The sequence below is a fragment of the Barbatula barbatula genome (genome assembly GCF_947034865.1).
Source record: "Barbatula barbatula genome assembly, chromosome: 25".
Classification (NCBI taxonomy): Eukaryota; Metazoa; Chordata; class Actinopteri; order Cypriniformes; family Nemacheilidae; genus Barbatula; species Barbatula barbatula.
The window spans coordinates 3547652-3563421 of record NC_136788.1 but is presented as its reverse complement, the minus strand read 5'-3'; the positions used below and the strand labels follow the sequence as shown (position 1 = coordinate 3563421).

Below are 15770 nucleotides of genomic sequence, written 5' to 3'. Positions count from 1 at the left end.
ACAACGTATTTCAATCGTTTCTGTGTCAGTCCTTTATAATTTAAGCATAATGTCCACATTAAACACGTCTGCTGTGGGATTTCAGTGGAAATTCAACCGCTAAATGTAGGGGTAAGAAACTACATTACCCACAGGCGTTCGCCGGAAACCGTAGTTTCAAAGCGGAAGTGGATTAGTTGTTTGTTAGCAACAGTCGCCGTGCACTGTGTGTAGCGCGTTTGAACGGTAATATTGTATTTTTTAATTTAATGTTTTGTTTTGTGAAGACTGATTATTGTCGTTTGTGTTTCTCTGTGGGGTTACGACCTAGTTGCATTTTTCTTGAACGTGGGCGAGCGAGTGCGTTTAGAAATTCTTGTTGTTATGTATGTTACTAGACTTGCAAATGGAAATGCTGTATAAATGCATATGTCGCATCTATTATGCCTGTTGTATACACGCTGTCTGTGGATATTTAGATAATACGGTATGATTGAGTTTCAGAACAACGTGGTCTAATTTTAAGATATTTGGAAGAATGCTTATAACCAGACAGATATTGACCCCCATTGACTCCCATAGCAGGGAAAAAATACAATGGTTGTCAAAAGTGCCCCAGAACTCTTTGCTGTCCTTCATTCTTCAAATTGTTTTCTTTTGCGTTCAATAGAAAAAAAGATAAAGTAATTTTTCCTACTATGGGAATCGATGGGGGGCAAAATCTGTTAAATTATAATCATTCTTCCAAATATCTTTCTCTGTGTTCATCAGAACAAAGAAACTTAAACTGATTTGTGACAACTTTTTTGTACCTTTACAAAGTATCCCTTCAAGGCTAAATAAGTAAAAGCAGCAAAATAAATAAATAAAATAATATTGTGACTTGACCAATGTAATTCTTTGAAATGAACATTTTGCTATGGGCTTTGGTAACATTTGTTGTACTAGAATCCCAGACTGCTCTATGCTGAATGAAATCCAAGTTTGATTTGTTGTTATTTTTGCATAAAACATCACTTTGTCTCTGTCTCTGCTGTTTCTTAATATCTGGATGGACTAATCGCAATGAATGTTTTCAGATTGAATGATGTTTGCCCATGATGAGACGGCTGGTGATATTCCTGTCAAGGACATCACTCTTCTTAACCCCAACGGTGCCACATTACCAGGTCTGGAGAAAATCCAGATTACATCACATCAACAAGTATTTTCTGCTAAATGTCTTTATCAGAATTAGTTTTTAGTCAAGGGGTGACAATATGATTATCCACCCTCTGTTTGTAGAGTCCCTGTTGTCTCAGAACACCAGAGAGAGGCAGAATGTGTCCAAGGTCAGCCGGGAGGAACTGGAAGACAAATATTTACGCATGCAGGAGGAAAACCTTGTACATAAACAACACGCATTCAAACAAGAAGACAAGATCCGCAGGTGTCTTTATATTTCATCTCTATACATAGCTCCTGTTGACTGTGATTTTAGATAAAAATTGTTGTGTAAAGTCAACTTTATTTAGGTGGTGCTTTTTACAGTTTTCGTTATTACAAAGCAGCTGTATCTGAAACATATTGACTATAAGTAAAACAGTCTTACAGTTATACAAGTAAAAACTATACAAAAAAAGCGAACACACACAGAATACAGACACGCACACAGGTTCATACACTCCCACACGCATAAGACACAACTCCAGAAACACAACAAGCACAAACGTGTTTATTTATTCTGCAAGTTATGATATCTGTGAAATTAACAAAAAAGAAAATGGTTTCAATTGTAAAATGTGTATTGGCGTGTCAGAATGGCCACAAAGTTGATTCGTCTGGTGAAGGACCGTAAGCAGGTCGAGCGGGCGTCCTCAGGGGGTCGTGTGGCGGGCGGCCGTGATGTTGAGATGGAGGAGATGATGGAGGAGCTGCAGGAGAAGGTTCAAGAGCTGGAGAAACAGAACGAAGGGCTCAAACGTCGTCTGCTAGCAGCCAAGCAGCAGCTGCAGGTCCAAACCCACAGGCAGACTCCATACAGCCACATCCAACCACGCATTAATTCCGGCCTGCGCAGACTCCGAGGCGACATGCCTATGACATCATCAAGACCACACACTCCAAAAACAGGTACTTTTATTCATAAAAAATCTAATTCTATTCTATTGTACTGTACTATAATAAAGCTCCTTTTCTATTCCATTATCACTTTGAGATATTGGAGAAACGATCATATTGAAAGTTCTCTTTTTGCTTCTGTTGTTTTGTCTCAAAGGTTTCAGGCTTGTCGAAGGGGACACGAGTGCAAAGCCACCTCAGGGTCTGTTACCACGCTATGGTCACAGTCTGCTGGACGAGGCCCGTGCAGAAATTCGTAACCTGTGAGGACTGCAATACAATTTCTGCAGACAAATAAATGACATTACGCATGTATGTTATTGTTGCCTGTTTGCACTGATCACAGGGAGAATGTGTCGGAGAGCCTGCGAGCTCAGATGGAGGAGATGGAGAGATCAGCTGACATGTTACGAGATCAGCTGAGGAGAAAAGAGAGGGAGCATGAGGAGTCACTCCTCCATATGAGAGAACATCAGGCCAGTGGACAGAGGTGCTGTTTTGTCATTTTCATATAGAATATAATTGTATGCCGTTTTAGTGAAATATAGAATGATAATGTTTGAATGAATGTTATTGTAACTCATGCATAAATAAAATGTGTTTTTTTAGGTTGACTATAAAGGACAACGTGGAGATGATCAAACTCCAGAAGCTGCTGGCAGAGAAGGGAAACATAGTCGCAGTGCTGGAGGGCAGATTTCTACAGCAACAAGAGGTACAAGAAACCGCAGCCATTTGATTCTAAAGATATTAAGTAAAGACTTACACATGACATCTACTGTTTTACTGATATCTTAATGATGTTATTGCACTCTAGATTTAAATAAATATAAAAAAAGTGTCAGTTTGCTTATGTTCAAATATAAATTTACTATATAATATTTGACCGTGAAAAAAGGAACATTTTCCATAAATGTATTTTCAAATATTGAAAAAGCAATAAAATACACATTTCTATGTTTAAATTATGCTTTGTCCAAGGTATACATTTTTTATTTTGTTTTACCGAATTATGTTTTATTACCAAAATCTTTCCAGCCTTGATGTTTCAGTGGTTTCGTGAGAATGACCAATGTTACACAGAGAATGTAGCTCCATCAAATATAAAAATGTGTCAGCAAATATCATTTTCTATGGTTTTGCGCCCTCTGCTGGTCATGTATGCATATGCTCTGTGTTTGTGTGTGTTGTGTAGAGTCTAAAGTCTCTGAAGGCCAGTCATAATGCAGCTCTGCTGAAGGTGGACGAAGTCAGCAAACAGCTGAAGGAGGAGAGATTGAAGACTTTAGAGCTGGAGACACAGATTGAGTCCAGAGCTCTGGACCAGAGACACGCTCATGAGGTGGATCATACTGTACATACATACACAACTGTTCATAATTCTGTAACAATACACAGCAGCGGTTCATTACTGGAATGCTAGCGGACCGACGGAACTGTAAAAGTCTACAATAAATTGGCAATTGAAATACCACATTTTTCTGTCAAAACAATCCACAGTTGCAAGACCGAATCCAAGACTTGGAAATGGAAAGAGACCTGCTCAAGGAAAACTGTGATAAGTTCATGAAAAGGTAGAAAAACACAAACAAAAACAACCTTGTTTTGTATATATTCTTTATTTGAAACATATCAGTCATATTTGCTTGAGTGAACATTAGCATTCATATTATGAAATATCTTATTAGCTTATTTTTACCGAATGCTGACCTTCCGTGAGGAACAGCCGTTTACTTTCGGTTTTAAGGTACAAAACGACGTACAAGTGTTATTAAAAAGACATTTATATTTCATATGTGAAAAAAATATATATAATTTGCTACATCCGGCTCACCTTGTGTTATCAATTTTGAGAGGTTGTTATCTGGGAGTAACGAACCTGCAAATGTCGCTACTGGCCAATCAGAATCAAGCATTCCAAACAAGACGTGTATGATAGTTTTTTTGAGAGATGTGAAAATTTAGTTTATGGCAGTTTGACATCTGAATTTAAAACTGATGTAAGTTAGTTGTTACTCTTGTGGGTCACATCTGTTTTTTTGTGTTGTGTGTAGTGCATTCGATGTGAGCCTGGAGCCGAAATGGAAGACGAGGGAACAGCAGCTCAAACTTCAGATTGCTCAGCTGGAAACGGCGTTAAAATGTGACCTCCAAGATAAAAACCAGATCCTGGATAAGATCAAGGCAGAGAGAGGTACAGTACCACACTGTAGTACAAAACTGTGGTTTTGTTTGACTCATTGTTATTTGACTTTTACTCAAGATTTGAATGAAAAGCTCAAGGAGGAAAACAAAGAACATCAGCTGCGTTACCTTGAGCAGAAGCAACAGCAGGATAAGATCGAGGATCGCATGAAGTTTTTTACCAAGGTGAATGCTTTACATATAGCTGTAGTGAAATACAAGGAAGTTTTCCATTTTTAAACATTTCATTTGGTACAGTTCTTTATAAGGAATTCTTAATTTTGGGGTAATTTCTTAATAAGAAATTAAGATTAAGGCTACAGTGTCTCTTTAGTCAGAAACAAGTTTAGATCTTGTTTTTATCAAAGAACATATATTTTATGCATGAAAGGGTTAACATAAAAACGACATTTTGATTAAATTTTGGGGTCTAAAAGTTGCAATTCTTTCTATAGGAAAGTGAAATAGATGCCGCAGAACTCAGCGAAGCCCTGATGCTCATTAAGGTAAATTCTAATAATGAGAAACTACCAGAAATGAACAAGACGCATCACATGTATCTTATTTATGAGACCCGTTCTATGACTGGATAGGTTCGTAGGAGTCAGAAGAGTGGAGATCTGGGTTTCCTAGAGAGGGTGGAGGAGGACGTGAAGGTGGATGAGGAGCGTTCTCTAAAGCATCTGCAGGCCACACACGCTGAGACCATTCAAGAGCTGGAGAAGACCAGGAACATGCTTATCATCCAGCACAAGATCAATAAAGACTATCAGGTAAGTCCTCAAGTCTCAATGACCTTTTTATGATCATCTTGGATGAACTTGTCCAGCGCAAATTTCCTTGATCCAAAATTTAGGTTGAAACCAAAGGAAAATGTTTTAGGTATGTTGACTATTACCATCTCTGTGTTTGTAGGCTGAGGTTGACGTGGTTACCCGGAAAATGAATGATCTAAGGCTTGAATACGAGTTGAAAACAGAGAAACTGGCTCAGCTTCTGGACATGAGAGCTGCTAAGATCAAGAAACTCGAAGGTATGACTGCATCAGCGTTATCTTTGTAAAGGCTTTCGAGATAAATCAGATATTTGTCTTTAAAACGATTTGTCACGTGTCCATGCAGCCCAGATGAAAGACATTGCATATGGAACCAAGACCCACGTTTTTAAACCCGATCCAACCGATGAGGACGTTACGGATGAGTTTAATGAAAGTCTTCTTCTGGCTCGAGGAGAAAACCTTCTGGAGATCCATCTGGGAAGAGCCGAGTTCTTACCTGAAGCTGTAGAGTGTTTGAAGGACAAAGATCCATCCACTTTCTGCACATATGCCTTCTATGACTTTGAGCTGCAGTCCACAGCTGTGGTCCGAGGTGCCCGTCCAGCATATGACTTCACATCTCAGTACATCGTGAGAGTGGACGAGCTCTTCTTGAATTACCTCCACAGCAGCTCTGTGACCATCGAGGTTCAGCATGCTGAGGGCTTAAGTTTCCGTACAGTGGCCGCTGGACAGCTCAGGCTAAATCAGCTGCTGGAGCGGGATGGGAAGGTGTTTGGCACCGTCCAGTTAGTCGGTGGGTCTTATTAATATAAAATGCATTTATTCGTAGCTTTTGATTTATTTGAGGTTTTTATAGCCAATCTGACAAGACTTCAGGCTTGTATTTGAAACCGATGTGCAAATCGACTTGATTTCATATTATCCAGGTAATAAGTTCATTTTTGCATTTTATTTATGTCAAATAGTCCAACTTAAGTGACATTCTTTACTTGTGAAGGTAATCTGTTTTTTTTATTGTGTACTTGTGTTTGATCAAGTAATCGTGAAAGGCTTAAAGGGGCAGTTCGCCCAAAAATGTCATTACTCACCCTCAAGTTGTTCCAAACCGGTATACATTTCTTTGTTTGGTTGAACAGAAAGAAATATATTTAGAAGAATGTTAGCAACTGACTACCATAGTATAAATAATTATTCTATAATAAAATATTTGGACACATTCTGGAAAACAAACTGTTCTGGGGCACCTTTGAAAACCATTTTAATGGGTGTCAATGATGCCACAGAACAACTTGAGGTTGAGTAATACATGAGAGAATTTTCATTTTTGGGTGAACTGTCCTTTTCATATATGTACGCCTTTAAAACAATTGTTTGACATTCGCCTATTTATTAAAAATTGAGAAAAACAAACATGTAGTACTTGACAATGCTTTGGGTATATATTAAAATTGAGGAAAGCAAACACTTAAAGTTCACCCAAAAACTCAAATTTGCTGTTTATTTACTCACCCCCAGGCCATCTGAGATGTGCTTTTTTTCTTGAGTAGAACCATCAAAGAAGATTGTTTGCTTCATATAATGGGAGTCTATGGACTCCACCTGTCTAAGAGTTCCTAAAGCACATAAATCCAAAACAGCGGCTCCTGGCGACATGTTGACATCTTGTGAAGCGAATCATTCGATATTTTCATAAAACAGAGCGTCATTTCTGAAACAGTCGCTCAACACTCCCTTTCTGCAGGTGGTGCTAAACGCACCAGACACTGGTATGCCATTATATTAAGCAAAGAGGGCATCGGATTTACCAAACAATCTTCTTTATGGTTCTACTAAAAATAAAATGTCACCTACATCTCGGATGGTCTGGGGGTGAGTAAATAAACAGCAAATTGGAGTTTTGGGGTGAACCTTCCCTTTAATGCTAAGCGGGCATATTATTGGTTTAATCGATATATTCGCCAGAGCAGCTAAATGGTGAAATAATGGCAGATTCATCGGACTACACTATATTGTTGCTCTTTTCACCTCTTTCTTAGTCTTAAGAGATATCAGTTTGCAAAGAAGTACTAAATGTGCACAATCTCTTCACCAGCAGCTAGATTCTTACAATCTGTTTTTCTATGTTTGTAGGTGTTACAGATGAGATCCAGGTGTTTGGTACTCTAGAGTTCTGGCTCAAACTGAGGGTTCCTATGGAACAAGCCATTCGCCTTTATAAGGAGAGAGTCAAAGCACTTGGTTACCTCAACACAAGCACCAGATACAGTCAGGTATTATATACTGCACAAACCAGTCTGGAGCTGGTAAACATGCTAGTTTGTAAGAACCTTGTAGTTTGCGCCATGACTGACCGCTGCTTTTTCCTCCAGGTTTTGTCGGATAATGTTCCTCGTTCTTCATCATTGAGTGAGGGTGATCTAAATGAACTAAACATCACCATACACTCCTGCTGTAATCTGAAATCCAGAGGTCCACACACCCAACCCAGCCCCTACGTCATCTACAAACTCCACCACTTGCCTGATCATGATACGCCAATCATTTCCTCAACCAATGAGCCACAGTTTGAAGATCACATGGTCTTTCCCTTGGCCATGAACTCTGACCTTGATGCGTTCCTGAGGTCAGAGGATCTGCTGTTGTACGTGTTTGACGATTTGGATGTCGAGGATGAGATGTATCTGGGGAAGGCCAGAGTACCTCTCATCTCACTGGCCCACGATAAAACCATCACGGGTGAGAAGAAACACAGAAGTCATGAACGCAAGTCGCTTATTTTTATTGAGAGTTTGTGATTTCCGACAAGCTATTATCATCAGTGCATAGAAAGTTAAGCAGAGATCGACGTGGAAGTGGAGGATGATGTAGTGTATACCAAATTACTTTCCACAATCATCAGTATACAAGTTTTTGTCCAGTAAAATGCTTTCTAGAACGTCTCGCATGAAAACTGTATGAACGTTATTATTAGAAAGTTAGTTGCAATTTCATAATCTGTTTCCTGTGATTGTATCTTTTAAGGTATGTTTGAGCTCACAGACCCCGCGGGACTGCCCAGCGGTCAAATTAATGTTACGCTAAAATGGAAGTTCACACACCTCCCTGCAGCATCCTCAGCCGTCACAACACAACAGACCAAAATGGCCAGCAGTGAGACACCAGAGAGACCGACATTACAGACGGAAACACTACCAAGCGAGACGCTGATGCCTAAAGACCTTCGTGTATTACCTCGGCCCGTCACTTCTGAGGTGATGTCAATAATCACTGACTGCAAAATGACTATGAAGTATTTAAGAAATGTTAAGTAACAACGACAGTTATACAGATTTGGAACAACGTGAGAGTTCGTAAATGATGACAGAATTTTATTTGGGTGTGAACTATCCCTTTTAATATATTCAGACTTTTTTTACATACAGTGCTGCAGTAGAGTGACTACATTGGTAACATACAGTGGCTTAGCCAACATGTCCTATACATTTTCTCAAGCAATTGATTAACATGTTTTCTCAAAAATGTCATTTTTGCTGCTGATACACAATAGTGAACAGGCGGTTCAAATCGAAGCTCTTAAAGGTGATTTAAGGTTCTACGTCAAACCTACGCCATAGCCTACGCAGTGCACTAACCCTACGCCATAGGCTACGCAGTGCACCATACCCTACGCCATAGGCTACGCAGTGCACCATACCCTACGCCATAGGCTACACAGTGCACCATACCCTACGCCATAGGCTACGCAGTGCACCATACCCTACGCCATAGGCTACACAGTGCACCATACCCTACGCCATAGGCTACACAGTGCACCATACCCTACGCCATAGGCTACGCAGTGCACCATACCCTACGCCATAGGCTACGCAGTGCACCATACCCTACGCCATAGGCTACGCAGTGCACCATACCCTACGCCATAGGCTACGCAGTGCACCATACCCTACGCCATAGGCTACGCAGTGCACCCTACCCTACGCCATAGGCTACGCAGTGCACCATACCCTACGCCATAGGCTACGCAGTGCACCATACCCTACGCCGTAGCACCTCTCTTAAAATGTTACAATTAACGCGTCAACTGGACGCAGACCGCAAGCACTGTGATTGGTCTGCTTGAACCCCTCCTTCAGGTAAAAAAACTCTGCTGTAGTTTTACTCGTATGCCTTTCCAAATGAATTAACAAATGATTTGTTCTATATTTAACAATTCAAGCTGCAACAAAACGCACCGTCTATTTTCAGCTATCACTGCTAAATGCTTATCCGAGGGCGTACTGCATAATATAGAGGGTATGCATTGGCATCACTTTGCCACGTGAACACGCTGAGACACGCCCCCCTTGAGTGCCAGGACACGTCCCCCTGAGTAAAACACACAGGAAAATGTGAATAGGAGAAACAAAGAAACCCGGACTAAAACACGCAATTATTTGCTGAAATTACAAGAAGCTGGATTCAAAGGCGATCCTCACGGCTTCCCTACGACTTACAAGGGAATCAGGTGTTCCTGGACACTGAAATGTTGTGCGTTTCCTGATATAGTAAGCAGGTAGCATCCATACCCTCTATAATACGGTGTACGCAACAAGCCGCGTCTTCTTTGGCGCTTGCCTTTATACTGCCAGCAACATGCCCGTGGACACTGCCTACTAGCGGTTGGCATGTGTTACCAATGCACATGTATAAATAAAAACCCAAGATATGGCGTATGTCTGACACAGAACCATAAATCGCCCTTAACTGTGTATTTATTCATACTTATTGATTCTGTGTTGACAAATATTGTAGACTCCAGTGCCCAAACCCAGACAGAGGACTCTAACAAAATCAACCATTAAAAGAGTTTCTTTTATGGACGTCTCAGAGCTTGAAAAACAGGTAAATTACGTCTGCTCCGGTGTTAATACTGATGTGTTTGCCATTAAACAAAACAATACTATGTCTAGTGCTTGTACTTGGGGTTAAGAGTTTAACTTTCATTGTAAATTGATGACATGTAATGATTTATTTAAGTGATGAGTCTCTTTTTGAGCGTTTTTGCCTGGTGAAGTATTAAAAGTAGTTGTGTCAAGTTGTGAAGGAGACAAGGGAGGATTTGTATTTATTTATTTGTGTGTGCGTGCGTGTTTGTGTGTGTATAAATCATTTACAAAAAGAGCATGAACCTTTATACATGTAAAATGATGCAGTGTATTACAGTTCTACATCACCTTCATTCATACATTGTGTGTTTGTAATGATCACCCCTAGATGGAGCAGACTACAGCAGCTGATGATGATGATGAGACGGCCTCACCTGTAACCCCTGAACCAAAGGTACATTCAACACACTCTTTTTTTCCCGTTCCAAAGCTAAACATTTACACACCGTCACGTTCCATTCCTCAGACGGTCAGCGTGGTGGAGGCCATGCAGCCCGCTGCAGTCAGTGAAGATGAAGATGAGGAGTCTCGCGTCTCTGAGGGTCAGCTGATCACTTCCAGCTCTCAGTCAGATGAGTCTGAGATTTCTGAGGACCTTCAGGATCCATTAACAGGTGCGACGACACGTTATAGTTTCGAGTCTTCTAAAACCGGAAGAGTTGACACTATTCAGTGTTGCCAAAAACAAAAGTGCTTGTAGTATGGAAAGTGTGTGTTTTATTTATGTTATTGCAGAAGGGAAGGCCCATGTGCTGCTTTGGCCCCAGCAGAACTTGTACTCTCTTGAGCTTCATACGAACGTATTGCGAAGTGCGATGGTATTCAGTTTTGTTTTTGTTTTTCAGGCCTGACTGATGGAGAATCATTAATATTGCATTCACTGCTGCCAATAACCAGTTTAGTTTTTCAATGACAGCCAACAACATGAATGTTAATGTGTGTTGACCTTGGCCAAGAGGCTGTCTTTAAAGTGTTAATGTCTAACACCTCTCTCGTACCTGCTTATGTGTGCTCGAGACAGCAGTATAGTAAACAAAACCACATCCATGTGATACAATAACAACGATCCATCCAACGATGTTTTGGTGCTTGACATAACTGGCAAAGAATTGTTCTAGGAAGGTTAATAAAGAAAACGTTTGTTCTCTGCAGGTCCAGATGAGGACAGTGATGAGTGCATTGTTCCCGCTCAGAGCAGACAGAATAAAACACAGGTGGGTAGAGCTGAACAAATGAAGCGTGTGGTTGTTCTGTGCCTTAAATATTTAAAGTTTATAAATATACAGTATAGTTACTGTATATAATGATATGCTGTCTTTCACATTGCTTTTGTCACTCCTGAGGTTTGATTGTGTTGAAAGTATTCAGACCCCCTTAACGTTTTCACTCTTTGTTATATTGCAGCCATTTGCTAAAATCATTTAAGTTCTTTTTTTTCTCATTAATGTACACACAACAGCCCACATTGACAGAATTGTTCACATTTTTGCAGATTTATTAAAAAAGATAAACTGAAATATCACATGGTCCCAAGTATTCAGACCTTTTGCTGTGAAACTCACTTGTTTTCCTTGCCGTATTTGAGATCTGAAAAAATACAGAGCAATACAGTTTTAATTTTCCGCAAATAAAAACAATATTGTTCTTTTTTTTATTTGGTATAAATATTGTTAGTAGTTGACGGAATTGAATAAAAATGATCATTTTACCTAAACACATGCATATAAATTGTCCATTTTAAATCCATGACTGTATATATATATATATTCATTTATGTATGTATTTATTTATATTTACACATTAAAATATAATATTTTAATTTGTATTTAAACATAATTATAACTTAAAAACAAATATTTAAGCGTTTGCACTTCAGTAGGTTAATGCACATTTTTGCTTCAGGTATTAAACAGCATATGGGTTAGATAGGATTACATGAGGAGTATCTTACTAGGTGCATTTCTTTAGCACAGTATCGTGAGCTTAAAACCGAGTTGAGAGACGTGGTCAGTTGGTCTACGATCATGTGTCAGTTGTGATGAGGTCACGTGATGCTTTGCTTCACCAGCCGGCCGAGTGCATTCGTGTGGAGATTGTGTCTCTCAGTTTAAAGCCGGGATCCAGAGTAGTGGAAGACAGTGACATCGTCCGGCTGTTTGTGGAGTACTGTTTCCTGGGCCTGCCATCAGTCGAGACCCCGCTGTCACTAAAGAAACCTTTGCCTGGACAAAGTGTCTCCTACAACTTCAGCAATGGTAAGGAACAGTATTCAAAGATTATTCTCAATCCTTATCAAATTCAGGTCAGATGATGTTTAGGCTACTATAATGCTTAAAAGGTTATGTTTAATTTAATATTCTGTAACATGCTCATACATTTAACTAGTAGGCCTACTCTATGCAGCTTCATCTTTGGCAGTTGTTTTGGTTATACTGCAAGCCCTGTAATTGCTTCTTAAAATAATTCGATCAAATAATTTGCGCATGTACTTGTTTAGTAATTGTAAACAGTAAATGTGACATTACATGTACATTGTTTGTTTTGACAGCGATCCACGTGGATATGAAAAATAACCAATCCAGACGTCAGACTCTGCGGACGGTGCTGGAGGGTCGTAACAGACAGCTCGAGCAGTGAGACCCTTTCTCTTCTACAGTCTGTTCTCATACATTTGTAATGTCGTCTTATAGCTGGATTAACTGACCGGCTCTCTGATTCGCTCTTGCAGCATAAAGTTCACATTAGTGAGTGACCCTCCGGAGGAGGCGGAGCAAGAGGAAGAGTGTGAGGATGTGGGTGTGGCTTACCTACGTATCCTTGATATCGTGGATAAACAAAGAGACATGAAGGACGTCAGTCTGAACAGTAAGTTCGATTACTGTTGAAGCGCTTTCTGCCTATGACTTGCAGAAGAACGTTGAGCCATAAATAAGATGTGCCACTGACGTTACAATGAATGGCGAGGAATGCAACTAACAATATGGCCACCGAACAAAGGAAGTCCAGCCTTCCAGTAAAACGAGCCATTTGTCAATCGGTAAAGACTGACGATTCTCTGGGGCGGGGCTCTTGTAAGGCGCTTGCCAGCCTGTCCGCAGACCAGTAAATGAGCTGGTCTTGAAAAAGGCAATTTTAAGGGCAATTAAGCATAGCAAACCTAAGTTATGATACAGTTTATGTTATTTTTAAATATTTGATAGCATATTTATTAGGGAAATATGATGTTTAATTGTGCTTTTTGCTAGTGAAATAGAAATATCTGCCTTCCCCCATTGAAGGAGCTAGGACTGAGGACTTTCCATGACATTAATAGCTGCCAGGGGTGTTACAAACATGGGCCTCCGAGCGGCACGACTTCCGTAAACAGACTTTGGTGGAGCTGAGAGAATTGTTTGTCATAATGCTGTATTTACTACCAGTGTTTTAGGTTAAGTTTAAACAACTACTTAGTTGTAAAAAATGACACTGGGCTGGGAAAACATATAAAAGCCTTAGTCCCCTATCCAGAAATCACTGGACAATATTTGAAGGTCTCTCACAGAAATAAAGCTCTTTACCGAAGCCAACTCAATTAACCAAATCTTGAAGCAGGATATCACTTTTGACTAGACAAAAGTTTATTTTATTTCATATGTGGGCAGTCGTGGCCTAATGGTTAGAGAGCTGGACTCGTGACCAGAAAGTTGCCAGTTCGATCCTCAGGGCTGGCAGGAAACGACTGAGGTGCCCTTGAGCAAGGCACCTTACCCCTACCTGCTCCCCGGGCGCTGCAGTGATAGCTGCCCACTGCTCCGGGTGTTTGTGTTTTCCCCACTTGCTGTGCGTGTGTTCACTACTCACTGGATGGGTTAAATGCAGAGGTCACATTTCAGGTATGGTTCACCATAACTGACAAATAGGTCACTTTCACTTTAAACACACGTGGCTAGACAGGAAGGGAACACAATCTAGTTAACATTTAAATGAGCTTCCGTCATCTCTCGATTGTAAACAAGAGGCACGCTCTCGAACAAGAGGCTTGTTCTTCCGGCAGATGACACAGGGGTGTCGTAAGTTCTGGTGACGAATGCTTAATTTTTCGTTTTAAGCCAGTGGGATAGCGTCTACTCTGGCGGGAGATTTCGTCACCGTCATTTGCTGGAAGAACAAGCCTCTGGTTCACTCGCATTCGAGAGATGACGTTAGCTAGACATCAACGTTAATAGCGCTGTCAATATGGATATTTCTCTTGAACAAACGCATCTATTCCCTTCAGAAGACCTTTGTTAAGGTGAGGCGTGTCAAGCAGTTCTTTGATAGATGGATGCACTTTTTGGAGCTTCAAAAAATCAACACCCTTTCACTCCCAATTCTACCGCTTTGAAGCAGAATGATACGTGGTTTTATAACTCAGACTGCACTATTCTTCCAGAAGACAACCATATTTAGTTAGTATACCTTGAGGGTGATGCATGGGGAAATGTTGATTCGTTACTGAAATATCCCTTTAAACATTAAACAGGTGTAACACTGAGTAAATGACTTTAAGCCTTAAAAAGGCTTGTTAGAAAAAATGAATGGCTGTTGATAGTACAAAATACAGCTTAAAAATTTAAGGCAGTGGAAGAAGATTTGAATCTGAAACTGACCAACACCACCTCAGCAAGTGTAAAAATGATGTAACTGCTTGCTCAAATTATAGGCTTTTGTAAACCAAGACTGAAGTGATCTTTCATGTTCTAGTAAAAATATGAAGTCAACATTAAAAGTAAATTAATTAATAAGTAATAAAAAATTAATCAAACTCAATATTGTTTGAATTTTTTCACAATCATTTTCAACAATTATGTTTTTTCTTATAAATCCAACACTTACAATGAGCAAGCAGAGAAACCCATGTACAATGCCACTTGATGGCTCTTTAATGCCTTCTCTGTTTTTTCTTTGCATTATTTAGTCGTGGATGTTCAGGACAGCAGTGAAGTCATGGGCCGTCTCGTGGTGACTGTTGAAGCTCTGGAGGCCCTGACATCCATCCTGAAAGATCCAGAGCGCGATCGGCCTCTCTCTGCATTAACTTAATTCTCAAAAAATGGAATGTTTTACATTTTGCATTTGTGTCGTTCTGTCAGTGATATTACATGTTCCGTGAATCATTTCTTTTTAATTGTCTGATTTGACCAAAACAGGATTTAACATGTGAATATGGTGGTCTGTTTGGCTTTAAACACGGCACACAGCGAGAAGAGAACATATGGCAGCGAAACAGTCTTTTTATGTTTGATCCCTTGCGGTGTGAAATCACATCCTAATGTTTCTCTTTATGGCCCGCAGTGTTGCGTTTGATGGAGCGCTGATGTTTAGCCCTTTAATAACTCTGCATAATGAAAAGCCTGTTAAACTCATTAGCCGACGCCTTGGCAGGCGACGCTTTTTTTATTGAAGGTGCAAAATGAAATCTAATGAGATTAAATCAGGCTCTTTAAAATGCTAATGTTCATTTCCACGCGTGACGAGCTGTGGCGCTCACGCGGGTGCTCGATAAATGAATTCAATACTGTTGTGACTGTTATTTGTGCTGCTGAGATTTCTACATAGGTGTGCATGTGTTTGAGAGGACAGTTCTTCAGGTTACTTTTAGTGATCTTTTTTATAGACGTGTGTACATATTTTGTATTTATAAAGTCCTTTTTTTACATTTTAAGATCTGACGTTTTGAACATTAGTTTTCCAAACGAGAGGAAGAAATGAAATCACACATTGCATTTCATAATGTGACATATTTCTGACTTGAAACAGGATATTCAATAACAAATATGTCT

General features: G+C 40.0%; 1 protein-coding gene across 1 annotated transcript; it reads left to right on the top strand.

Moving 5' to 3' along the window:
• The first annotated feature begins 130 nt into the window (after positions 1–130).
• On the top strand, positions 131–15650 carry rpgrip1l (RPGRIP1 like). Its single transcript, XM_079450765.1, has 26 exons — positions 131–225; positions 1059–1148; positions 1264–1408; positions 1778–2091; positions 2237–2342; positions 2426–2569; positions 2689–2794; positions 3275–3421; positions 3580–3653; positions 4134–4273; positions 4343–4449; positions 4719–4769; positions 4857–5036; positions 5179–5296; positions 5385–5837; positions 7175–7314; positions 7414–7780; positions 8066–8295; positions 9836–9925; positions 10298–10363; positions 10436–10583; positions 11122–11183; positions 12038–12224; positions 12518–12602; positions 12698–12834; positions 14906–15650. The coding sequence occupies exons 2-26, from the start codon at positions 1064–1066 to the stop codon at positions 15028–15030; spliced, it is 3807 nt and encodes a 1268-aa protein (XP_079306891.1). The 5' UTR covers positions 131–225; positions 1059–1063; the 3' UTR covers positions 15031–15650.
• Positions 15651–15770: the final 120 nt, after the last annotated feature.